This window comes from Sus scrofa, chromosome 12 (assembly GCF_000003025.6).
Source record: "Sus scrofa isolate TJ Tabasco breed Duroc chromosome 12, Sscrofa11.1, whole genome shotgun sequence".
Taxonomy (NCBI): Eukaryota; Metazoa; Chordata; class Mammalia; order Artiodactyla; family Suidae; genus Sus; species Sus scrofa.
Window position 1 is genome coordinate 522,762 of NC_010454.4, and position 26,181 is coordinate 548,942.

Consider the following 26,181-nt stretch of genomic DNA (forward strand, 5'->3'; position numbering starts at 1 on the left):
TGCAGGCCCCGGGTGGATGCGCTCGGAGCTCCGCGCTCCCTGGCTGCGCGCGCAGGTGGTGGCCTCTCACTTCCGGCCGCGGCGGCCTCCGCGCTGGCCAGACAGACCCCGACGGCCCCGGCCTCCCTGAGCGGCATGCGGCGCTGAGGCGCGGCGGACCCCGGGCGGCGCCATGAACCTCCTACCCTGCAACCCGCACGGCAACGGGCTGCTGTATGCCGGCTTCAACCAGGACCACGGTGAGGGGAGTCCCGCGGAGGCCCCGGCCCCGGCCCTCCCGCCGCCGCTGCTCCTCCCGGGCGGCGTCCCGCCTGGGCCTCCCGCTCCCCCGGGCGGCGTCGGCGCCGAGCCCAGGCGGCTCGTCCGCGGCCCTGCACGCCCCGCCCCCCGCCCCCGGCGCCCCCTCCTGCCCCCCGGGCACCCCTCCGCTACGCCCCTCGGCCGCCGGCCCACCGCCCCGGCCCGCCCTCGGACCTGACGGGCTTTCCCTGCGGCTTCAGGGTCACCAGCGGACGGGCCCGGGTCGAGCGAGGTGCGGACGCCCGGCCCTTCGCCGCCCTCCCCCACCCGCGCAGGCCCTCGCCCTCGCCCGCGAAGGTCTTCGCCTTTTCTGCTGGTTTCAGAAGAAAATGCCGCCGGATGCACATTTTCTTCTTTTGTTGGGTGCAGCACGCCTTTGGGGAAATGGCTTGTTTCGCGTTTCGAGGCCGGCGGGGTGCGGGGCCCCTTGTTCGCCGGCTTTGGAACCGGACTGTAGAGGATCCAGAAGCAGGAGCTGCGGTGCCGGTATTTGTGGAGAAAGTTCTGAGCAGATAGATTCAAACAGACCGGGCCGGGGTCGGCCGGCTCTGTCGGCGCGGGGTCAGTGGCTTGTGGGGTGCTGGCTCCGAGGTTCTGGCCTGGGGCCCAAGGAGACTGACGTGTGTCCGGGGACCGGGGCGGGGCAGGGTCTTGGAGGGGTGGGGCTGGGGACCGCAGGCGGTGTGGCCCCACCGCGGGGGTTTCGGGGTGCGCTTGGGGGGCCACTTGTTAGACGCTGGGGAGTAAGCAAGGGGTTGAACACTATGAGTTTTGAATTCCAGAAGGAGGACCAGCAGGTTTTTAATAGGTTTTGATAGTAATTGAGAACTCTTTAAGGAGTTAACGTGGTTTTGAAAACTCTTTGAGAAATGTGCTTTCAGTGAAAACAGGTGGGTAAGGGAGGGGAGAGGCAGCTTCAAAAAAAAAAAAGAAAAAAAGGCAAAATCGAAAAGCTTGCTGCCTCTGAGGCCCTTAAATGCAAGGTCTCCTCTGTCTCCTTAGTGGCAGACGAATCCTTGTACTAAGTTTCAGCATAAGGATAGAGGCTTGTAAATGGTGTTAATTACTTTACAGTGACATTTATCCTTTTTTATTAAATTTTTTATTGTTGTTGATTTACATAGTTCGGTCAGTTTCTACTGTACAGCTCGGTGAACCAGTGACCCTCTTTCTCGTATTATCTTGAGCCATGCTCCATCACAAGTGATTGGACATAGTTCCCAGTGCTGTGCAGAGGTCTCTGTCTACCCGGTCCTAAATGTAACAGTCTGTGTCTGTTAACCCAAACTCCCACTCCCTCGCCTCCGAAACCACACTTTGGCTGAGTCTGCCTCTGTTCTGAAGGTAGCTTCAGCTGTGCCACATTTTAGATCATTTACACTGTTTTGTGTTTTGTTTGTGTGTTTTTTTCATTTGTGGCCACCCAGTGGCATATGGAGCTCCTGGGCCAGGGATCAAATCCGAGGAGCAGTCACGACCTAAGCCACAAGTGTGGCAACACCGGATCCTTGATCCACTGTGCTGGGTGGGGGATCGAACCTGCGTCCTAGTGCTCCCAAGAAACAGCCAGTTCCGTTGCGCAACAGTGGGAGCTCCGGTACTGCTTTTGTAAAGGTTTCATCAGGAGTTCCTGTCGTCTCAGCGGAAACGAATCTGACTAGCATCCGGGAGAATGCAGATCCGATCCCTGGCCTCACTTAGTGGGTTAAGGATGTGGTATTGCCGTGAGCTGTGGTGTGGTTCACAGACACGGCTCAGATCTGGCATTGATGTGGCTGTGGTGGAGGCCGGCAGCTGTAGCTCCAATTCGACCCTTAGCCCGGGAACTTCCATATGCCTGGGGTGCAGCCCTAAAAAGACCAAAAATAAAAAAGTTCCATCAAAGATTATTTATTTAGCTTTTTAGGGCCGCACCTGGGCCATATGGAGGTTCCCAGACTAGGGGTCAAATCAGAGCTACAGCTGCCGGCCTGCACCACAGCCACATCAATGCCAGATCTGAGCCACGTCTGCAACCTACACCACAGCTCACGGCAGCAGCAGATCCTTAACCCACTGAGCTAGGCCAGGAATGGAACCCCCAACCCACAACCTCATGGTTCCTAGTCGAATTAGTTTCCGCTGTGCCACGACAAGAACGCCCATCAAAGGTTGTTTTAAAAGTAGAGCTTCGGGAGTTCCCGTCGTGGCGCATTGGTTGACGAATCCGACTAGGAACCATGAAGTTGCGGGTTCGATCCCTGCCCTTTCTCAGTGGGTTAACGATCTGGCGTTGCCGTGAGCTGTGGGATAGGTTGCAGGCGTGGCTCGGATCTTGCGTTGCTGTGGCTCTGGCGTCGGCTGGCAGCTACAGCTCCGATTCGACCCCTAGCCTGGGAACCTCCATATGCCGCTGGAGCGGTTCAAGAAATGGCAAAAAGACAAAAAAAAAAAAAAAAAAAAGTACAGCTTCGGCTTTTACATGGTTATGTTTCAGATGTCTGAAAAATAAATGCGCTTTTAACAAATCATGAGGAAAGTTTACAGTGTTACTGAAAAAATATGCTTTTGTACTTAAGCTTTTGGTTATCCTTAGGCTAACTCACTGTAATGCAGATTTATGCCGGAGGGCTGAGTTCATTACATTCTGGTTTTATTCATACTGATTTTTTTTCTTTGAGGGCCACACCTGTGGCATATGGAAGTTCCCAGCCTAGGGGGTTGAATCCGAGCTACAGCTGCTGGCCTCCACCGCAGCCACAGGAACGCCAGATCCGAGCTGCATCTGCAACTTATACCACAGCTCACGGCAACGCCGGATCCTTGACCCATTGAGCAAGGCCAGGGATCAAACCCGCATCCTCATGGATACCTGTCAGATTCATTTCCGCTGAGCTAGGATGGGAACGCCCATGTTTATACTGATTTTTAATTTTCACTCAGTGTTTTTTGTGTTGTTTTTTTGCCTTTTCTAGGGCCGCTCTCTCGGCATATGGAGGTTCCCAGGCCAGGGGTCTAATTGGAGATGTAGCCGCCGGCCTACGCCAGAGCCACACAGGTTCCAAGCCATGTCTGCGACCTACCCCACAGCTCACGGCAATGCCGGATCTTTAACCCACTGAGCAGGGCCAGGGATCGAACCCGCAACCTCATGGTTCCTGGTTGGATTCGTTAACCACTGAGCCACGACGGGAACTCCTTCACTCAATATTTTTAGCACGTTGCAACTTTGGGTTTAGAAACATCTGCTCATAGCTTATTATTATTATTTTTATTTTATGGCTGTGTCTGTGGCATTTGGAAGTTTCCTGGCTAGGGGTCAAATCACAGCAACCCTGGATCCTTACTCACTTGGTGAGGCCAGGGAACAAACCCATATCCTCTGGCAGACTGTGCTGGTTTCTTAACCCGCTGAGCCACAATGGTAACTGCTTTTATAATTGTTGTTGTTATTATTATTTGGTTAAGGCATGTAGCAGCTCGATGTGGGATCTTAGTTTCAGACCTGAAATTGAACCCAGCCGCGGGGTGAAAGTGCCAAATTTTAACCACTAGAACACCGGGGAACTCCCTCATAATTTTATTTTATTTTCTCTTTTTAGGGCTGCACCCATGGCATGTGGAGGTTCCCAGGCTAGGGGTTTAACCAGAGCTACAGCTGCTGGCCTACACCACAGCCACAGCAACGCAGGATCCAAGCCTCATCTTCGGCCTACACCACAGCTCACAGCAGCGCTGGATCCTTAGCCACTGAGCAAGGCCAGGGATCGAATCCGCAACCTCATAGGTAGTAGTCAGATTCGCTTCCACTGCACCACGACGGGAGCTTCTGTCCCTGGCTTTGTATTCATGTCACGTTTGTGGGATTCCTCCCGCGTTGTTGAGTCGATCGTTCCCGTTGGTGTGGTGTCTCTGTGGCTTATCTGCTCTGCTCTTGGTGGGCGTTTGGGCCAGCGCCAGCTCGGGGCTGTTGGGAGGGTACCAGTGCTGCCGGGAGCCCTCTCCCACCTGCCTCTTGGTTCCCGGGTGTCGCTCTTCCTACGAGGCTCGTGTCGGGAGTGGACGTGCCCGTGGGAGTCGGGCAGACGGCTTGCTGCCCTGGTGGTCCTGCTTCGCCCTCCACCCCCAGGCCCTCCTCACACTCGGCGTGTTGGCCTTCGTCTTGGCCTCTTGGGTGGGTGGGTGTCGGTGTCACTGTGGCGGGTGTGAGGTGGTGGCTGCGTTTCCCAGATTCTGCGCGTGTAAGGACCGTTTGGTTGTGCTCCTTTGTGAGGTGTTCAGGCCTTTTGCTCGTCTTTCTGCGGGGTTGGCTGCTTTTCCCTTGTGGATTTATAGGGATCGTTTGTGTGTTTTTACACAAGTCTTGTCTGGTGCCCGTGGAGCCCGGGGGCTGCTTCAGCGCATCTCCAGATCCTGAGGGCCCTCTCACCGTGAGAGGGTTTATGCGTGACTTGGATGGAACAGAAGCTTGTTCTCCACTCCGGGGGGTGGCCGACGGGCGAGAACAATGTCATCCCAACACTGGGACGTGGACCCAGAGAGGCTGCCGACTCACGGCAGCCTTGGCATCCAGACCCGCCTGCGGGCACGGTGCGGGCCTGGGCTCTGAAGCCTGTCTTGGGTGGTGTGTCTTTTCTGGCCACAAGCCCCGTGTGAACCGGCAGCTGGACCTGAAGGAGGCGGGCGTGGTCCTGGTCACACTGTGGCCTCGAAGTCCGGGTCACAGGTCACCTACATGCGAGAGCTCCGTTCCCTTCCTAGGACGCCTTTCGCTGGCCGCTGACACTCTGGTGTGTGCCTCGGGGTGGTGGCCGTGCTGGGATTAGTGCCAAGGGGAACCTCAAGCTGCCTTCTAGGGGACCCCGCCCCTGCTGGGCCTGCCCCCACCTGCTGGGCTGCCCACTCTGCGGCTGTCCTCCAGGGGACGCGGCTTTCTTGTCTGCAGTCGTCCCCTGGGGCCTGGCGCCTGACAGCCCTCCAGAGGGAACTAGGAGGCGACAGAGGCAGGGTGGGGGCAGTGTGGGGCGGCAGGCCGGGCCCCTGGCGCTGGGGCGTCGACACTGGAGCGGAGCCTGCCCCACAGGAACCAGGAGGGCCTGTGGCAAGGGGATGCCCACAGCTCCGCCCACAGTCCTGTCTGTGCCACAGCCGCCAAGGGCAGCCCCTGGCCTGTGCTGCTCGCTCCAGGCTGTGTCCTTAGCCAGGAGCCCGACGAGGTGACTGCTGTGTCTCTCACACTTCAGGATGCTTTGCGTGTGGGATGGAAAATGGATTCCGAGTCTATAACACCGACCCGCTGAAGGAAAAAGAGAAGCAAGGTGAGATATGTTCCCGTTTCTCTCCCTTTCCAGCCCCTGGGGCCTGAAGGTACCTTGGGGGTGGGGGTTGCTGGTTTCGTGACGTGCATGGGGTTCATGGCCCTTTGCCCTCTCGAATGGAGCTGCCTTCCGTCCTTTTCTTCTTTCCTTTTTTCTTTTTTGTCTTTTTAGGACTGCACCTGCGGCATACGGAAGTTCCCAGGCTAGGGGTTGAATCGGAGCTGTGGCTGAGGCCTGCACCACAGCCAGCCACACAGGACCCTTAACCCACTGAGCTGGGCCAGGGAGTGAACCTGCATCCTTTTGGAGACAGCCTTGGGTTCTTAACCTGCTGAGCCACAATGGGAGCTCCCTTTTTCTTTTTATCTCTCCTTCTGCCTTCTTTCTTTCACTGTGCTTCTGCGGGCCCAGCTCCCCTGGCTGGGATACAGCAGCGATTCGATTCAGGGGGTGTTGGTGACTCTGGTTCCGCCAGTGAGTCCTGGCTCTACTGGGAGAACCAGGAGTGGTTGGTCCAGCCACCGCACTCTTGCTGTTGAATGTGAAATGGTTGAGAGCTCAGATGAGGGATTTAGTTACAGCTTCTGGGACTTGGACTCTTCAAATGACTCACACTTAGAAAATACCGCTTGTAATAGCAAAGTATTATTGCTGCTCTTTACATAATGCATTGTCTTAGATTAGGTTTCCATGGAGTGCAGGTTTTCAAAAGCTGGAGTCAGGGTTTCTGTGGGTAAAATAAAATAATGGTGGTCCTTTTCCCATTTGACAGGAAAAATGTGTAATTTGTGGGTGGCATCTTTCCATCCACTTCTACGTGTTTTTCTTTTTTTTTTTTGTCTTTTTGCCATTTTCTTGGGCCACTCCCACGGCATATGGAGGTTCCCAGGCTAGGGGTCGAATCAGAGCTACAGCCACCGGCCTACACCAGAGCCACAGCAACGCAGGATTCGAGCCATGTCTGCAACCCATACCACAGCTCATGGCAGCGCTGGATCCTTAACCCACTGAGCAAGGCCAGGGATCGAACCCACAAACTCATGGTTCCTAGTCGGATTCCTTAACCACTGTGCCACGACGGGAACTCCTACATGTTTTTCTTATGCTTTTGGTGTCTCCTGGTCTTTACCTGCCAACGGATGAACAAATCTCAGATAAGTCAGACAGTGAGAAACCTTTTTCTTCCTGCGGTTGTGGTTTGTTTTTTATTCAGTGCACAAATTATATTTTCTGATGCTAGAATTTTTTCTCATCTGTAGGAGGAAGTCGCTGCATTTGGGGCTCCCCTGTCGGACCCCAGTATGTGGAACAGTAGGTGGCTTTACATCTGGAAAGTGCTTAGGCATCAGCTGAAGTCTCTCCCTTGCATCTATTAGAGAAAGACAGGGTGGCCTGGGAGCAGAGGCCTCAGACTCCAGGCCGTTGCGTGCTGCCCCCTCCTGGTCTGGCCCGTGTCTAGTTGCTGTGTGACTTCTCTCGGCCCTGGTGTCTCTCTGAGTGGAAATGGGAATGGTCACTGTGAGGCCCACCTCCTAAGACTGCTGTAGAGACGGGGGAGTTCAAACCCGTGAGACACTCGGCGGGTGCCTCGAAAGCTTGAGTCCTCCCAGTGGGCAGTGGCAGAGGGCCTGTGGGGTCAGGGAGGGTTCCAGGCCACCGTGGGCCTCTCCTGCCGGTCTGGTCTTCTGTCTCTTTTGCTTTGGTGGCTTTAGTGAATTAGGACAGCTCTGCTTTTTACAGAAAAGAAGTTATGAAATATTTTGAAACAGCTTGACTTGCAAATTTCAGGATACTTTTTAAAAGTTGAATCATCAGGGGCATGCTAACCACTGCTTCCCAATTAATGAAGTGTTTTCAATAAAAGTAGGTTGCTCATAAACAGAAGTTAGACAGGAAGCAGCTCAGCCTGCTAAGTGCCGGGAAGCTTTGCTGCTGTCCTGCTGCCCCTCGGCTCCGAGCCGCCCGTGCCCGGGTCCAGCTGTCCCCAGGCTTGGCTTGTGGAGAGTGTGCAGGGGAGCCGGCAGGGCTCTGCAGTGCTGACTGGTGGCTCGTGTGGGACCTGCTGCTGCCACCTCCCTGGCAGCTGGCTCAGCAGTAGAAAGAGGCAGAAGACTTGACCTTGTTCCTTCTTTGTCTGCGAGATGTGCTTTCCCAGGGGAGGAAGGAAGGGGCCAGCCTGGCAGGGTCATTCCCGGGTCTGGGCGCTTAGCCTCTTCCAGCCGTGATGGTGGCTTCAGGAAGGAGACCGCGCCTGGCCGTGGACAGAGTGCCTCCCTGGACGGAGGCTGGTGCGCTGGGAAGCCGTCTTGGGCCTCCTGGGTCCCCGGAAGGCAGCCTTCTCCTCTGAGGCGCTGCTGGCCCCGTGTCTCTGCACGGAGTGGCCGTGCAGGGGCCTCGCGGGGAAGCCGGGCCGTCGAGTGTGCCTTCCGGTTCGTTACACATGTCCGAATGTGCGCTAGAGGGAAGGTTCAAATCTCATTCAGGCAGAGATGTGCCAGGAATGATGATTTGGATAAAATGCTACATCCGCTGGTTATGGAAATAAAGGGAATATGTGAGGAGTCAGCTCCACTATAGCTTTGGAAACACAACCTCCCACGTCCCAAAGGTGCCTAGAGCTTCTGTGGTCCACGCTCAGTGGACTGGAAGGGTCCCCCAGCTGCCTCCTCCACGCAGCAGTGCTCACACGCGGGACGGGGCAGCGTATGTGGGGCGGCGGAGGAGCCGCGACGGACGGGCAGGGCGGTGGTGAGGCTGCACGGGGGCAGTGATGGACGCCACCACCCGTGTCGGGAAGTCAGACGTGACCTGACAGTCTCAGCCCATCATCCTCCAGTTCAGAGCAGGTGCGTGGGCTCCGTGCCCCCGTGGTCAGCGCAGCCTGCTGGGGGTTCGGGGCCTAGAGAGAAATGAGCATGAAAGATGGAGGGAGGTGAGCCGATTGGGGCGGGGGCTCTGGTGAGGGTGTGGGGACGCAGAGCGTCCCACGGCCTGTTGTGACAAGTTCAGGTTGGTAGAACTTTTTTTTTTTTGTCTTTTTAGGGCCGCACCTGCAACATATGGAGGTTCCCAGGCTGGGGTCCAATCAGAGCTACAGCTGCCGGCCTCCACCACAGCCACAGCCACGCCGGATCCTTAACCCACTGAGCGAGGCCGGGGAGCAAACCTGAAGCTTCATGGTTCCTAGTTGGATGCGTTTCTGCTGCGCCGCGACGGGACCTCCAGAACCTTCTTTGTAGACTAATTTGGCAAGCTGTTTTCTGTGTTTAAACATACCCCCTTCAGGTATAATTGCTCCAACGATTATACTTAAAGGATTTTTTCTTTCATTTTTCACCTTTTCTTTCTCAATTGAAGTATACTTGATTTGCAGCGTGTATAAATTCTCTTTCAGATGCTTTTCCGTTACAGGTTCTTACCAAACACCGCGCAGGGCTCCCGGTGCGATACGGGAGGTCCTTTTCGGCTCCTTTATGTGTACGGCAGCGTGTACTGGTCACCCCGACCTCCTGAGTGATCCCTCCCTAAAGGGTTTTATCTGAAGGAGAACACTGAGGAGAGAGCCAGATGCTTGTTATAAATACCGCCTGCAGCGCAGTTTCTGAGAGCGACCAGTTAGCGGGGGGCAGGACCGTCCTCTCTCGGACGCGGGACATCCTGCGACCGTGCAGCCTGTGCGTCCTGACCTGCAGGGTCGGCCCTGATGCTGCTGTGTGAGTTCAGGGGGCATGCGTGATCTCGTTCACAGCGGTTTCTACTTTATGCTTTAATGTGCTGTTTTATTTTATGATACGTATAATTTGCATAGTGAGAGATAATTAGGTCTTTCCATCAACTTCGGAAATAGGAAAGAGCGGGCCGGGGCTGCAGGGCAGAGGCCGGGATGGAGAGGCAGGAGCTGGGGCCCTGCTGGGAGGGCTCATCCTGCCCTTCCTGCAAGACCACCCTCCCCCATTGTCTTCCAGTTGCTCGGGTTTTGGAGGCAGGTTCTGTCAGGTGTTGATTGGTGTTGGCCTTTCCTGGACACCCGCTCTGTGTCTCCTCGCCCTCTCTGCAGTGCTGGTCTGCGGCACAGCCAGCCGGCCTGGGCACTTCCGGAGATGTCCAGTTGGGTGCGGCCTTGGGCACGGGTCTGCTTTTCTGTCAGCGAGAGGTGCCTGTGGATCTTTCAGGACCAGCCCTTGGGGTCTGGGGCGCGGGCTCTGCTGGCAACCTTGGGCTTCCTTTGGGGGTTAGACAGCCTTCGGGGCTGTGGCAGATGCCCTCCGGGGTGGAGGCTGCGGCCTTCAGGGGTGAAGAGTCCTAACTCTGCTGGGATCAGCATTTCTGTGCTTCTGCCCCTTCCCATGGAAGCCTCGCAGCCCCTTTAGTTGAGGCTGAAACGTCTGCGTTTCTCTTTTTCTTTCCGAAGTTAAATCCCAGAGGCCACAGCTGTTGATAGTGGTCAAAACTGCTTGGAGTTCCCATCATGGCTCAGCGGTAATGAACCCGCCTAGGATCCACAGAGATATGGGTTCAATCCCTGGCCTCACTCAGTAGTTCGGGGATCCAGTGTTGCCAGGAGCTGTGGTGTAGGTCACAGGCTCGGCTCGGATCCTGGGTTGCTGTGGCTGTGGTGTAGGCCAGCAGCCTTAGCTCTGATTCGACCCCTAGCCTGTAACTTCCATATACCACGGGTGTGGCCCTAAAAAGCCAAAAAAAAAAAAAAAAATTTTTTTTTAATTGTTCCTTTGTCTTAATTCTTAACTTTTTTGTAATCTTTTTGTTGTTGTTTTCTTTTTCAGCCGCCCTGCAGCGTATGGAGCTCCTGGGCCAGGGATCAGATCTGAGCCACAGTTGGGACCTGAGCCACAGCTGCAGCAACACGGGATCCTTAACCCACTGAGCAAGGCCAGGGATGGCATCTGCAACCTCATGGTTCCTAGTCAGATTCGTTTCTGCTAGCCCATGATAGGACCTCCTTTTTTTTCCTTTGTGGCCACGGCCATGGCATGCAAGAGTTCCCAGGCCAGGGATTGAACCTGTTCCGCAGCAGTGACAGCACCAGATCCTTAACCCGCTGAGCCACCAGGAAACTCCTGGGTTTGTTTTGTTATTATTAGAAGGCGGCTTAGAGCAAAACCTCAGCCTCTATCATTTAGAACACTATTTCATTTTCTTTTTAGGGCCGCACGTGTGGCATATGAAGTTCTGAGGATAGGGGTTGAATCTGAGCTGCAGCTGCCAGCTTACACCACAGCCACAGTAACGTGGAATCCGAGCCACGTCTTCGACCTCCACCACGGCTCACATCGGCACCAGATCCTTCACCCACTGAGCAGGGCCAGGGATGGGGCCAGCCTCCTCTTAGGTGCTAGTCCAGCTCCTTACTGCTGAGCCACAAGGGGAACTACAACAGCCTGGGTCATTTAAATGAAAACTTTGAAACAGAATGTAGCAGATTTTTGGTGATTTCCTCTGTGAAGTCCTGCAGCCTCCCCCCTCCACGGGATTGGCTCCCTGTGTCAGGTTGAATTGCAGGCGCTGCTGTGTCTCCTGGTGCCCCTCCTTCTCCGTTTGCTTGGTCACATCCTGCCTAAGGGACCTGCGTGTCGCTTTAGGACTTTCCAGGACCTAGGACTCTGACAAAGGCAGCCCTCTGGGCTGGTTGAGTGGTATTTAGAGTGCTGGGTGGGCGTTCCCTGGTGGGTCAGCGACCTGGGCCAGTGACCTGGCCTTGTCACTGCCGTGGCTCCATTTCAGTCCCTGGCTGGGGCACTGCCACGTTCTGTAGGAACTTCCGCATGCGGCCAAAACAAATGAAAAATCAAAATAAAACAGAGTATGTTGGTTCCTTCTTGGTGCAGTTCACAGGTTGCTCTTAGTTGATTGGATCCTAGAATTTCCCGGGGCTGCACTGAGGAAACCGGTGCTCCTCGCAGACCCCAGAACTCTTGGTCTTGCAAGGCGGAGCCTCTGGGCCCATGAAACACTGCCCCCTGCCCCCCCCGTCCTGCTTCCTGCCTCTGAATTTCTCTCACTCGGCATTTATCCTTTCGTGACGAGGTATTTCTCGCAACAGGATTCTCAGGGCCCGCCGTTTCCTTCCTCTTTAAGGCCGAGTGGCGCCCCACTCTGGGGGTGGACGGGGTTCGGTCCCCCGGATGAACGTGTGTGTGGCTTCCACCTCTCGGCTCTTGGGACTAATGCTGCTGTAACACGGGCGTGGAAGTCTTTCGTCGAAACCTCGCTTTCCGTTCTTTGGGGTGTAGACCAGCTGGTGGCGTTGCTGGTCGTGGGTTGGTTCTATTTAAGTGTTTGAGGAGCACCACTCAGTTCCAGCAGCAGCTGCAGACAGTGCCAAGGTGAGGGTTCCTGCTTTGCCACTTGTGACTTGTTTTCTTTTTTGGTAGTAGCGTCCTGGGGCGTGTGGCAGGATAGCTCACTGTGGGTTTTTGGTTTGTTTTTTATTTTATTTATTTATTTATTTTTGTCTTTTTGCCATTTCTTGGGCCGCTCCTGCGGCATGTGGAGGTTCCCAGGCCAGGGGTCGAATCGGAGCTGTAGCCCCCAGCCTACGCCAGAGCCACAGCAGCGCAGGATCCGAGCCGTGTCTGCGACCTACACCACAGCTCACGGCAACGCCGGATCGTTAACCCCCTGAGCAAGGCCAGGGATCGAACCCGCAACCCCATGGTTCCTAGTCGGATTCATTAACCACTGTGCCATGACAGGAACTCCTGGTTTGTTTTTTAAATGGGAGTTGTAGTGTTTTTTTCAGGTTCTCTTGTTTTTTCTTTTTTCTTTTTTGCCACACAGGCAGTGTGTGGAGGTTCCTGGGCCAGGGATCGAACCTGTGCCACACAGCAGCAGCCAGAGCGACAGTGATGAGAACTCAGGAGCCTTAACCCTCTAGGCCATCAGAGGTTTTAACGTGCATCTCTGCGATGTTGGTGACATGCCCATTTTCCGGGTGTCGGGCACTTGATGTCATCTTTGAAGAAAGGTCTCTGCGTCCATCACCCTCTGTTTTATCTTCTCTTTTTTTTTTTTTTTTTTGGTCTTTCTAGGGCCGCACCCGCAGCATATGGAGGTTCCCAGGCTAGGGGTCAAGTCGGAGCTGTAGCTGCCGGCCTACACCACAGCCCCAGCCACAGCCACTTGGGATCTGAGCCGCGTCTGCGACCTACACCACAGCCACAGCAACGCCGGATCCTTAACCCACTGAGCAAGGCCAGGATCGAACCTGCAACCTCATGGTTCCCAGTTGGATTCATTAACCACTGTGCCACGACGGGAACTCCCATCTCTCACTGTTTTATAATCCAGTTACTTGGTTTGTTGTTGTTTGTTGTTGTTGTTGGGTTGTTGTTCTTTGTATATTTTTGACATCAACCCCTTTTCAGGTGAATGATTTACAGGTGTTTTCTCCCGTTTTGTGAGTCGCCTTTTCACTCTAAGTCCCTCTAATGCACAGCAGCTTTCAGGTCTCACACAGACCCTTTTGTTTATTCTTTTGTGTGCCTTCGATGTCGTGTGTGAGGATCATTACCAAGTCCAGTGGCATGAAGATTTGTGCTTCCAAGAGTTGTGTGGTGTTGGATCGTACATGTGGGGGTTTTTTTGGTTTGGTTTGGTTTTCGTTTTTGTTTTTGTTTTTTGTCTTTTTTGGGCTTCGGCATATTGGAAGCTCCTAGGCGAGGGGTCGAGTTGGAGCTGTAGCCACCAGCCTATGCCAAAGCCGCAGCAGCATGGGATCTGAGCCTTGTCTGCAACCTACACCACAACTCGTGGCAACGCCAAATCCTTAATCCACTGAGCGAGGCCAGGGATCGAACCTGCATCCTCATGAATACGAGTCAGATTCATTTCCGCTGCTCCACGATGGGAACTCCCTTACGTGTGGGTCTTTAACCCATTTTGAGTTTGTTTTTGTCCGAGGTGTGTGATATGGGTTGCCTTCATTCTTCCGCATGTGGGTGGCGGGGGCTTCTCCCCATGGGAGCTCAGGAGCAGTCGTTGCAGGTCTTGCTAAGCTTTGCTCTGTTAGAGCCCATTGCTCTCTGGGTGTGAGAGGCTGAGGCTGAGGTTCACGAGCAGCTGAGGCGGGAAAGGCCCCCCACCCGCCGAGGTGGCCCAGCAAGTCCCAGCTGGGCTCAGGGACCTGGTGTCGTACCTGGAGGCCACATCCCATCTCGGCCGGGGGAGCTTGGACTGTTGGGGAGCAAGCCGTGCCCCTGCTGGGTGGGCACCGCCCTGTCTGGGGCTTTGGGGCATCTGTGCGGCCCTGACTCTTCGGGCGGGAGTCAGCTCCAGGGCCGAGCCGCTGCCGGGTCAGAGTGTCCTGCTCCCGACCCCCCACAGCCGGCCGTCTGCTGACCCTGCCCTCCGGACAGGGCACCCGCGTTTCTGCGCACATGGGCTCCGGCAGGAGGAAGAGGTGTTGGAAGCCGCAGGGAGTTCGGTGTTGGGCTCTCTCAGTGCGCGAAGTTTGCTGCACCGTCTCCTCGAGTTCTGATCGCTGTGGGCATGTTTGGCCGCATGGGCTCTTGGGAGCCAAGTGTTCACACGAGAAAGGGAGTTGCTGGTGAGCGGAGCAGGGACGACGGAAGCTAGTCGTTTTCCTCGCCAGTCGCCGTTCTCAGCACTCAGGGTAGATGCGCGTCGCTGGGTAAAAATCAAACACTAAAGGAGTTCCCGTCGGGGCACGGTGGTGAACGGCTCCAACCGGGGACCATGAGGTTGGGGTTCGGTCCCTGGCCTTGCTCAGAGGGTTAAGGATCTTGCGTTGCCGTGAGCTGTGGTGTGGGTCCCAGACGCAGCTCAGATCCCACGTGGCTGTAGCTCTGGCATAGGCCGGCGGCTACAGCTCTGATTCGACCCCTGGCCTGGGAACTTCCACATGCCACGGGAGTGGCCCAAGAAATGGCAAAAAAAAAAAAAAAAAAAAAAAAAATCAAATGCTGAAAAAAAAAATCACATGCTGTTGTTGCATTTTCACCTTTTCTTTTTTTTAATAGTGAAATGTTCATACTAACTTTTATTATTTCAGAATTTCTAGAAGGAGGAGTTGGCCATATTGAAATGTTATTTCGCTGCAACTATTTAGCTTTGGTTGGTGGTGGGAAGAAGCCGAAATACCCTCCAAACAAAGGTAACGTCATCGTGCATTTCATAGCTTTGTCTCACATGCAGTCCCATCCAGACCTGTTGGCGTATCCTTGGGTCTCTGGCCACGCCAGCCCGTCCCTGGTGGCCCTGTGACATTTGCAGGACTCGTGCTTGGGAAAGAACCCTCCGGAGAGAGTGTCTGGTCTCCGCTTCTCCTGGGAGATGCTCTTGTCCTCTCGGATGGAGAATGTGCTGCCAGTGGAGGTGGCCTGGTGGGACATGCCCACACCAGCCCGCCCCGTCCTGGGCGCTCTGCTGCGGTTGGTGTCCTGTGTCCTGAGCTAATTTTAGAGGACGGGGCTGTCCACAGAAGCACGTGGAGCAGAGAACCAGCTTGCTCTGGGCTGAGGCGTGTTCTCGGCGTGCGTGTTCAGAGAGCGGGTGGCGTGGAGTCTAAGGGAGAGTCAGGCCATCCCAACCACTGGACCCTGCGTGCCGCTAACTAGCTGTCTTTGGGGGCGAGGAAGAAACCCACAGAAGGAGGGTAGAACCTGGAGGGCAGGTGGACCAGGGAGGGGTGGGAGCGTGGTCAGGCTAAGAGGGAGGGGAGCCGTGTCCTGGGGGGGCGGGGAGAAGTGAGTGTGGTTGTCAGAGGCCGGGGCTGTCCAGCTGGAGCCCCGAGACGGGGGTGGGGGGCAGTGGGGCCACGTTTTCGGAGCTTTGGGCTGTCGTGAGGGAGGTCCCCGATGGAGAGCGGGGACAGACGGGCTGCCTGAGACGGTGGGGAGTCGGGGGTCGGGTGGCAGTCGGGTTGCCCTGGAGCCGCGGGGAAGCAGCGTTCTGTGTGGCCCTGGACAGGCCTGGGGCCCAGCCGGCAGTTCCCAGTGGAGCCCGCTGTGGGCTGTGCGTGATCTGGGAGCCCTCAGCTGAGGGTTTGACCTGATGACCGCAGAGGGCTGAGGGCAGAGCGCCAGGCTGCTCTCCCGGTCGGTCTGCCCGGCATGGATGGTAGGGCCTGTGGCCTGGCAGTTACTGGGCAGCAGCTGTACTGGGGGCCAGGCCTTGGCGCTGGAGTGAGGTGACGGGGCTCCTGGGGGCCAGGCAGAGGGCCCACCGGCACCACTGAGGAGTGGAGGCGGGAGCCTGGCCCCACCTGGGGCACTGTTTCCCGAGGGGTCACCGTTCCTGGATCATCTCTGGGTCTCTCTCACCTGGGACACCTTATTCGCAGTAAAAGGAAAAAATCTGAACTATGTTAGACTTACAAGACAGCAATTTTCTTTCTTTTTTTTTGATCTTTTTGCCATTTCTTGGGCCACTCCCGCAGCATATGGAGGTTCCCAGGCTAGGGGTCAATCGGAGCTGTAGCTGCCAGCCTACGCCAGAGCCACAGCAACATGGGATCTGAGCCGCGTCTGCAACCTACACCACAGCTCACGGAAACGCCAGATCGTTAACCCACTGAGCAAGGGCAGGGATCGAACCCGCAACCTCATGGTTCCTAGTTGGATTCGTTAACCAACTGCGCCACGACGGGAACTCCAGAAAGCAATTTTCTAACAGAACACTTTGAGTAGAATGTAAGCTTCTAGACAGTGCTAAAGGCAATTTAAACAAATCATTTGTTTATTTATCTATTGTTTTTTTAGGGCATATGGAAGTTCCCAGGCTAGGGGTTGAATCTGAGCTACAGCTGCTGGCCTCCACCACAGCCACAGCCACGCCAGAGCCCAGCCGTGTCTGTGACCTACGCCACAGCTCACGGCAGCGCTGGATTCTTAACCCCCTGAGCGAGGCCAGGGATCAAACCCAAATCCTCATGGATACTAGTCAGGTTCATAACCTGCTGAGCCACAGTGGGAACTCCCTGAAGGCAATTTTTTTAAAAAGAACTTGGTCTGTTTAAACTTTTATAAGGCTAAAACAATTTTTTTCGATAATGTCATTATTATTTCTTCATGTTTTGATGACTACACATTAAGAAACCCATTGTTGCAGCGTAAAGAATCTGGCTTCTTCGGTGTGTGAAGCCAGAGTGAAGGGGAGTGGAGGAGACTGGGAGTGGAGGCCAGCTGAGTCCCGACAGCGCCCAGGAAGGAGTCCAGGGCTGTCGAGAGAGTTACTGCTCTCAGGAACTGCAGGGCCGGGCCAGAGCCCTGTTCCCTGCAGGAAGGTGCCACAGTCCTCGGCCACTGCTGTCCTTGGGGCTTCGTCACGGAGCTTCCAGAAATTTCGGAAAATGGAATCCGGTCGTGTCTGTGACCCCCTTGGCCTCCTCGGGTCTGGCGGGGCCGTGTTAGGTGGCAGGGCCGGAGGTGCACCCCGCCCTGTCCCAGCTCGGAGGAGCGAATGCTCTGCCCGAGCGAGACTCGTGAACATGTGGGTTTGGAAGGACGTTCTGGTGGATCAGGAAGCTGCCCGCTGCCTGGCCGGTCGGTGCCCAGTGCCCTTGCAGGAGGAGCTGGCGGTGGAGGTTCATCCAAAGGGGTGTTGGAGGGGCAAGAACGAAATTCCGGCTTCGCGTTGGAGTGGTTAGGAGTCATAATTAATCTCTCCAGCAGGAAGCCGGGCTTAGGCTGTTCCGTGTGCGTTTTGGGGGTTCCGGCCCGCTGCCCTTCAGCTCTGCGTGGCTTGAAGCCTGCTCTGGCCAAGCTGACTCATCATTTCCGCCGGCAGGACTGTGTTGGCCATGGTTTCTGGGCCTTTGGGGGAACCTTCTTCCCCTCCCATCCCTGGCCTCACAGGCAGAGATACCCCGATCCTGCTCCCCCGCGGGCTGTCGAGGTCGCGGTGTGAGCGGAGGACGGTGCTGAGCCTGGAGCCGCGCGGGAGCAGTCGGGTGGCCCTGCTTCTCGAGCGTCTGCCTCCCTCCCGGGTCCGGTGTGTCTCCAGCACCTGGTGCCTGTGGTCCGGTTTGCTTTTGGCTCAGTCTGGGGGGAGCAAGGACGGGAGGGGAGAGAGTTTGCCTGGAAACTCGGCGGGGGGGGGGGGGGGGGGCGAAGGGCACGCGCACGTGTGAACGCGCGTCTGGAGGTGGGTCTGGAGGTGGGCGAGGCCCGGTTGGCTGCCCGGGACGAGGATCGGCTCCCTCCCCCTCCCGGTCGGGGTCGAGCCGCCGGAAGCCCGGCGGGGGTGGCCGCGCAGGCCGGCCGCGCTCACCGGTCCTTTGCTGTCTCAGTGATGATCTGGGACGACCTGAAGAAGAAGACGGTGATCGAGATAGAATTTTCCACGGAAGTCAAGGCTGCCAAATTGCGGCGAGACAGGTAGGTTTGGCGCCTGGTTTCCGGAAGTGGAGTAGTTCCTTTCTCCGAAGAGGCTGGAATGGCTTTACTTTGGAGGAAGCGTGTTAAACGTGGGCCTCCGTGTAGTTGGTGACCCAGAAACGGGGGGGGGGGGGGGCAGTGACTTTTACCTGCTTGGAGGCGAGTGGTTGGCGGGCTGGGGGAGGGGGCCCCCGAGCCTCTCCGGGCACCTGTGCCCGAAGAGCAGAAGGCCTCACCGGGCTTTTAATCTGCTGCGATGGACATTTACGCTGGGCTGTGGGGGAGGGGCGGGTGCTGCACCAGGCCAGCGGGGTGTCTGTTCCTTCGGGCGGCGCCGGCCCCCAGGAGCCGCAGGGGACGCCAGCCCTGGGGCCAAGGCTGGGCTCTCACATCTCTGCCTTAGCAAGTTCAGCGTCTGAACGGGGTCGGGATACAGTCCCTGCCCTTGGGTCCCACCTGGCTGTCATTGTAGACGGGACGTCTGTTGAGGGCGCCCCGTGCGCTGTGCCAGCCTGGCACCCAGCGCCCCCCGCCAACCTGCCAGGCGGCCAGCGCCCGGGCCCAGGCCTGCCCTCTTGTGGGTGCTGGTGGCCGTGCCTCCGTTGGCAGCGGACAGGAGCGGAGCCTGCAGCCTGGGTGCGTCGGCTCCGGGCGGGAGCAGTGCGGGCCTCTGCCTTGCAGGATCGTGGTCGTGCTGGACTCCATGATCAAGGTCTTCACCTTCACGCACAACCCCCACCAGCTGCACGTCTTCGAGACCTGCTACAACCCCAAAGGTGAGAGGCGGCCCGGCCGGCCGCGGGGGGGCGGGGGGCGGGGCCTCGAAGGTGAGAGGCAGCCGAGCGAGGGGCGGGGGCGGGGCCCTCACTGTGGTTCTCAGCCCCCCCCCCCCGCCCCCGCCCAGCAGAGTCCCCCGGGGCGTCTCCGCCCCGCCACCGCGCAGCCCTGTCTGCCTCTGGGGCCTGAGGAGGCCCTGCTTCTCTTTTCTGCTGGAGGGAGGCTGCAGGCGGCCGGCTGGGTGGGCGCCGCGTCATCTTCGGCTCCTTCCAGCATGCTTGGGGGTGTCCTCTCACCTCGAAAGCTCATCCTGAGTGAGTCACCTCGGGGGTCGTGTCGCTGCTCCTCCGGTCAGGCAGGACGCACGGTCCGTCCCCGGAGGACCCGGCCCCGCCGGCCGTGGGTGCTGCCGTCGCAGGCGAGCGTGCCTTCCCCCGGCTCACCGTCACCCCCGCGCCCCGTCCGCGGGCTCGCTGGGCGCTTGCTGCTGCGCGCGATGCCGTCTGCGGGGGCGCAGCCCGGGCTCTGGCCGCCGTGGACCGACCCCGCGGGTCACGCTCGCGTCTGCGTGGACGGCTCTGTTTGCGGGGCCTGGTCGTGATCATTCCTGGACTGCGGCGCAGGCGGCGACTGCGGTCCTTCCCACGTCTGACGACTCGCGCTCGCGAGTCGCCCTCAGGTCCCTGCTGCTGCAGGGGCAGCGGCGTCTGTGTGGTGGGTGGGTGTCCTCCCACTGGCACTTTCCGTCCATGACCCCTCGAGTGATTCCTGCTGGGTGTGTGCTTGTTGCCACTCATCGGTGGGGGGTTTGTAGGTCTTTTTTGGTTTTTTTCTTCTCTCCCTTGTGAGTGCACGACTGTCTCCAGTGTCTGTGTGGGTGTGGGTCTGTGTGAGCCGTGTGTGTGCGTGTGTGGACTCGAAACAGCCGGGGTCTTCAGCTCAGATGCGTTTCGCTGCCCTCCTCGTGTGCTGGTTTTGACGTCAGGTTGTGCAGCGTGTTCTGTGTCCCCTTTGCTTAGGGCGCATGTGTGGGACCTGACTTCTGCCTCCTAACCACCCACCGGCCGCAGTGGCTGCCTTCAGTCCCTGCTCCACGCGGGCCTTCACGGTTTCCGCGTCTCCAGTCGGGGTCTTTCGTTTTTGCTTGAAAGTCTGCCTCTATTTACCATGCGTTTAAAAGGCTTTCTTCTGCACTGAGTTACTTTCTACCTTTTTAAGTCAAGTCTGTGTAAGGTTTTCCCGACTCCCGTTTCTGTTCCTGTGTCTGCGTTTCTGTGCACAGGCCAGTGTCAGGCCATCCTGATTTCTGGAACTTTAGGATGATTCTTGGAATTGGGTCGTCCGAGTTCTCCCATCTTGTTCCTTTTTTTTTTTTTTTTTTTTTTAAGAATTGGGGGCTTGGGAGTTACTTTTGTGGTGCAGAGGAAACAAATTTGACTTGGATCCGTGAGGACGCAGGTTTGATCCCTGGCCTCTCTCCGTGGGTTAAGGATCTAGCATTGCCCCGAGCTGTGGTGTAGTGTAGGTCGCAGACGTGGCTCAGACTCTGAGTGGCTGTGGCTGTGGTGGAGGCTGGCAGCTGTAGCTCCGATTCGTCCCCTAGCCTGGGAACCTCCATAGGCCACAGAAATGGCCTGAAGAAGGAAAAAAAAAAAAATTTTGGTGGGCTGCCCTAGGCCTTTTCCTTCTAACTTGGGGATGGCTTGTCTCTTTCTTCAAAAAGCAGGACGGCCCCATCTCTGGACAGTAGGTGTGCGTTTCAGCCCCTGGTCCCGGGACACCTCCATCTGCCGTGTGGCTTAGTGTCCTTTTCAGCCACCGTTCAGCTTATTCCCAGGTTTTGGGTTTTTTATGCTATTGCTGATGGATTCGTTCTTAGATTTTACACTTTTGCACTCTCGGGGGTTGGGACCCCGGAAGGCAGATGTTTCATTCAGTTTATTCCGTAATGAATTCAGCAAACATTCCAATCAAGAAGCCGCCTCGGGGAGGTGGCTTTGCTCGGCCCTCTGCTGCCCTTCACAGTGGCTAATGCTCTTCTTTTCCAGGGCTGGAGGGCAGCGGGCAGGTGTGGCTGTGGAAACGCAGAGGCTCCCAGAGGCTCTCTAGTCCTAATGGTCGCTCATCTCTGTCTAGGCCTCTGTGTCCTGTGCCCCAACAGTAACAACTCCCTCCTGGCCTTCCCGGGCACACACACGGGCCACGTGCAGCTCGTGGACCTGGCCAGCACCGAGAAGCCCCCCGTGGACATTCCCGCCCACGAGGGTGTCCTCAGCTGCATCGCCCTCAACCTGCAGGGAACAAGAATTGCGACCGCGTCTGAGAAAGTACGTGGGTGTCCCCGCCCCGCGTCCCCGTCCCCGCGTGTCGCGAAGCGAGTGGTCGTTGACGGAGAGGGTCAAGGGTGGTGCTTGGTTCTGCCCCCTCCATTTAGTGGCAGAGTGACGTGGGTACCTTTCTGCCTGGCTCGGGTCTTGGAGGGAGCGAGCTGATGGCCCTGGGGCCTGGCTCTGCCTGGGGAGGTGCCCGGGGCTCGATGACCGAAGACCCCAGTGAGCTCTCGGTGGCAGCAGGGGGACAGGTGGAGTCAGGTGGTGCGGGTGGGTTTGGGAAGGGGGTCCGATGGGCTCGTGCCTTTGTGAGTAGAAGTCATTTCAAAAAAACTGAAAAGTTGTGACTCTTTGATAATGAAACGAAACACTTCACTGTTTTTCCAAGGGGACCCTTATACGAATATTTGATACTTCATCAGGGCATTTAATCCAGGAGCTGCGGAGAGGGTCTCAAGCAGCCAACATTTACTGGTAAGCCGCCCGCCGCGCGGCCCTGGCAAAGGCTGTGGTCACGGCCTGACCCGGGCCGCCTGGTCTGGAGGGCCCGTCCCGACCACCCGCACGAGCAAGGGTGGGTTCGAGCTCGTGTTGTGACGGTGTGACCGCCCTGGGGCGGAGACGCAGATGTGGGCACAGAGCCTGGCCCCCGGCCCTGGCCCCCGCCCGTCCACCCTGGCCCATTTGCTCTCCCGCCCCGCCGCACCTGCGCTTCCTTCTGGGCGCGTCTGAGGCGGCACTGTCTGTTGTCCTTCGCCCCGGGGCTGACCTGCTTTTGCAGGGTCGTAACCGTGGCCCGCGGGGTCCGGTGCTGCAGGGGCCGCGCCCCCGCGTGGCCAGGACCTTGCTCCTCGAGTCTGCGGCCTTTGCAGGTGTGGGGCTGCAGTCGGGCCCCAGCGATAAGCATGTAGCGGGTGCCCTGACGGAGGCCCGTCCTGGGGCTGCGGTGCAGTGGGCGCGCGGCCCTCCGGCCAGCCTGGCGGGTGCCCGCCCCCATGGGCCCGGGTCCTCGGAGGGGAGCTGTTCTCCCCTGGGGGCAGGGTGCCCTCCAAGGAGCCCTTGGCGGGGGGTGCCTGGAGCGGCGTCCTGAGCGCAGGAGGCCAGGTGGGACAGGGCGCCCTCGACCCCACGAGACCCGAGCCTCGTCTGTCTTCTCGCAGCATTAACTTCAATCAGGACGCCTCCCTCATCTGCGTCTCCAGTGACCACGGCACCGTGCACGTCTTTGCCGCTGAGGACCCGAAAAGGAATAAGCAGTCCAGGTGGGTCTGTGTCAGCCAGGGGCGCTTTCCTGGTCGCGGGTCTGGTTCTCTGAAGACCGGAGCGGGCGGCTTGGGGCGAAGGCAGTGGGGGCGTCAGCCCGCCCTTAGCTGCTTAGACGTCGTCGGGTGACCTTCCGGGCGCCTTCCGCCACCCAGAACCTGGCCCCGGAGTCCGACTGCCACCTTGTGGTTGGTGCCCTGCTGATGCTGGTAGTTTCTGGGTTTATAATAGAGCCGTTAGCGGAGTTCCCGCTGTGGCACAACAGGATCGGCAGCGTCTTGGGAATGCTGGCTCGCAGGTTCGGTCCCCGGCCCGGCACGGGGGTATTAAGGATCCGGCATTACTGCAGCCATGGCTTAGGGTGGACTGCGGCTCGAATCTGATGCCTAGCCTGGGAGCTCCATGTGCCATGGGGAGGCCAAAAATAAAAATAAAAAAAGTACATAACAAAGCTGTTAGTAAAGACCTGGTTTGCTCATGCGAAAAATGAAACTTAAAGGCAAAATAGAATTTCAGCAGTTCCCTGCGTGGCGCAGTGGTTAATGAATCCAACTAGGAACCATGAGGTTGGGGGTTTGATCCCTGGCCTTGCTCAGTGGGTTAAGGATCCGGCGTTGCCATGAGCTGTGGTGTGGGTCGAAGACGCGGCTCGGGTCCCGTGTTGCTGTGGCTCTGGCTTAGGATGGTGGCTACAGCTCCGAGTAGACTCCTGGCCCGGGAGCCTCCATGTGCCGTGGGTGTGGCCCTAGAAAAGGCAAAAAGACAAAAAAAAAAAAAAACCCAACAAGAAAAAAAAGAATTTCAGTCCCGAGGGCTTGGCCACACGAGGCAGAACTGTGTCTCTGCTGCGTGGACCTAACTTCTCTCTTCGCTTCCTTTCCTCACAGTTTGGCATCGGCCAGTTTCCTTCCAAAGTACTTCAGTTCCAAGTGGAGCTTCTCCAAGTTTCAGGTGCCCTCGGGCTCCCCGTGCATCTGTGCCTTTGGGACAGAGCCCAACGCTGTCATTGGTGAGTGGCCCTGCCTGTCCCTCCGCGCGGTCGTGGGGGCGGGTCCTCGGCTCTCCGGACTCTTGACCAAAGAGGGTGGCTGAGCAGACCCGGCCCTGAGCGGTGGGTCCTGGGCCACGTGCGCCCACCACCCACGGCCCCTTGGAGCAGGCGGGCTTGCTGTCCAGCCCGAGTGAGACGGTCTCCTCCCCAGCCATCTGCGCAGACGGCAGCTACTACAAGTTCCTGTTCAACCCCAAGGGCGAGTGCGTCCGCGACGTGTACGCGCAGTTCCTGGAGATGACCGACGACCGGCTGTGACCCGCCCCAGGCGCACCGGCAGCACCGCGGCCTCCGACGCCAGGCGTGAAGGGGAGACTCCCCGGGCACGTGGGCGCCCGCCGCTGGCTCTACCGTTCAGGCGGCCACCGCGACGCTCACCTCAGTGGCTCCACCGCGTCCTCTGCCTGCACCTGGGGCTCCGGACAAACTTAGGGGCGCCTTGAAATGTCCGTCATTTTTCCCGAGTCTGTAACGGGAGGGGAACGTGCCTGTGAACCGGACTCGTGTGAACTGGACGTAAGTGGGTGATCACACCGGCAGCCTTAGCGGAGGAGGAAAAGCCCCTCTCCCGTCTGAGCGGAGGCGGCGGCACAGGCCGGCAGCCCTCGGGAGCCCGCGGTCTCACCTCGAGCCCGCCAGGCGGCCCTGCCGTCTGCGGCAGCTGTTGGGGCGGCCCTGCCTTCTGCGTAGCGCCGTGGCCTCCTGGTGACGCGTTTCCCTCCGACGTGGACTTTAGAAATGAGTCATGGGAGAACGCGTCCCTTAACGCGGAGGCTACGAAGGGTGACCGCTGCCGCAGCGAAGCCAGGCAGGGCCTCGTCCGGGGACCTTGGTGGCCACTGGCCGCCCCTCGGCGCTCGCTGGCCTTCGGGGAGCTGTGCGCTAGCACCTGGGAGCTGAGCTGGGTCGTGGGCTCTGTCCTGTTAGTCCTACAACAGTATACGTTTCATTTTCTCAGACTCCCTTTCCACCTAATTTTGTTTTGATTTCAGGCTGCAAACATTCAGGACCTACAGGTTCCCCGTTTTGTCAGTTCTTTTATTGTCCTGTAATCAGCTAATCCTGTCTGTGGGTTTCAGTGTAAAGTATGCATGTTACTTTTATGTGTATTTAATCATGAAATTTAATTTTGCACACTTATTTGTAATGTTTCTTTTAAATAAAAGTGACTAATTTTGTTGTAGTCTGTACCCGTCAAGGGAAGAGAATTGTACGGAACCAAATGCCTCTAATTTAGAACCTGGACGGACTGCAGGCTGCAGGGCGGCCCCTGTGTCTTTGCGCGTGAAGCGCCTGAGGCCGGCTGGACGCCCTGCTGCCTGTGCGGGTGACGGCCTCGCCCGGGGAGCAGGGGTCAGTGGCTTCTGTCTCTGGTGAGGAGCCCCTGCCCAGGCCCTTTGGGGACGCTCCCCTCGGGGAGAGACGCCCGCCTGGGGCAGCGTCCATCGAGCCAGCCCTGCCGCGGGGCCGCCAGGATGAGGGCGGTCCCCCTGAGCCAACCACCGGCTCCTCTTTGCCCCGCACAGTCCCCGCAGCGCGTCCAGGTTTACATCCGACCAGGAGACGCTCAGTCACAGCGCCCGGAGGTACCTCAGGCTGGTGAGGGAGGCAGGGCTGGGAGAGGCTGAGCCCTGGGCAGCCCGGAGTGTTCCAGAGCCTCTAGGAAGAGCCCGCGGCCTGCGGGCGAGCCCCGCCGAGGGGCTCAGGTTTGTCATAGGCGCGTCGCCTCGAGACTGCGGACGCGGTGACTGGCCTGGGTAGGGCCCCGGACGAGGCTCCTGGACACAGGGCCTGCAGGCACCGTCGCCCCCCAGGCCCGTCGTGGCCTGGCTTCGCCCCGAGCAGGTGTGGGGAGCAGGCCCACCTCCGCAGCCCCCCGGACAGTGGCAGTCGCCGCCTTTCAAACGAATGACCTCTGACGCGTGCGGTGTGAGCTGGGGCCTTCGCCACCCTGCCTCAACCCCCGATGTGGGTCCAGGGGGCACAGTTGTCAGAGTCCCCGCCCAGGGCTCCCACGAGGCCTGCTGGGGGCCGGGCTGGTCAGGACTGGTCTGTCCAACCCCAGTGTCCACAGGGGACATCCAGGGCCACCTCACGGGGCCGTGGACGAGGAGGGCTCCGAGGTCCTAGGTGGGGCCGGGGCGTGGAGGCTCGGCCGTCCCGCTGGGCTCAGCCGCAGTGCCCCTGCTCCCCGAGACCTGGAGGCTGAGCCCCGCTCCCTGCCCCCGTGCAGCTTGTGAGACCGAAGCCGTGGGAGCTGCGTCTCTGCCACCAAACCAGACTTGCAGACGGTCTCCCGCCAGGTCCTCCTCCTGTGACAGGCCTCGGCGTGACAGCAACGCTCTGGGAACTTGCGCTGACGTTTTGCTCTTCGACATGGATCAGGAAATGCTTGAGATCAAAGTACAAACTGTCTGCTGTAAGACAGGAGAATCATACAGAAGAAGCAGAATACTCACCCGCCCTGTGGGGGCCTCCAGAGAAGACCCTCCGGGAAGCCCGCGCCTTTGGGGGAGGCCAATTCTGCAGCATTTCGGGGCCCGGCTTCAGCTTTTCCCCACACGTGGACGTGTCAGGACACGCTTCCGTTGCCCAAAGATGCGTATTGGAGTTTTTCGCTTTCACAAACGTCTTGGAAGCGCCTGTGCGTCCGCCTTTACCCCGTCCAGCTGTTTCTGCGACAGCGGCACCTGCTCGTGCGAGGTTTCCTGGCTTGGCTGCCCCTCCCGCCACGAGGCCGTCCGCCTCGGCCTGGCCTTGACCGAGCTCGGCACACAGGCTGACCTTCCCTGAACCAGAAAAGAGCG

General features: G+C 58.1%; 1 protein-coding gene across 4 annotated transcripts; it reads left to right on the forward strand.

The window, feature by feature from the left end:
- WDR45B (WD repeat domain 45B) lies at window positions 1–24,572 on the forward strand. 4 transcript variants are annotated; one of them, XM_005656860.3, is made up of 10 exons: window positions 5–239; window positions 5,523–5,597; window positions 14,629–14,730; window positions 17,866–17,953; window positions 18,635–18,729; window positions 20,867–21,057; window positions 21,449–21,534; window positions 22,221–22,322; window positions 23,211–23,332; window positions 23,573–24,572. In XM_005656860.3, the coding sequence occupies exons 1-10, from the start codon at window positions 173–175 to the stop codon at window positions 23,815–23,817; spliced, it is 1,173 nt and encodes a 390-aa protein (XP_005656917.1). In that variant the 5' UTR covers window positions 5–172; the 3' UTR covers window positions 23,818–24,572.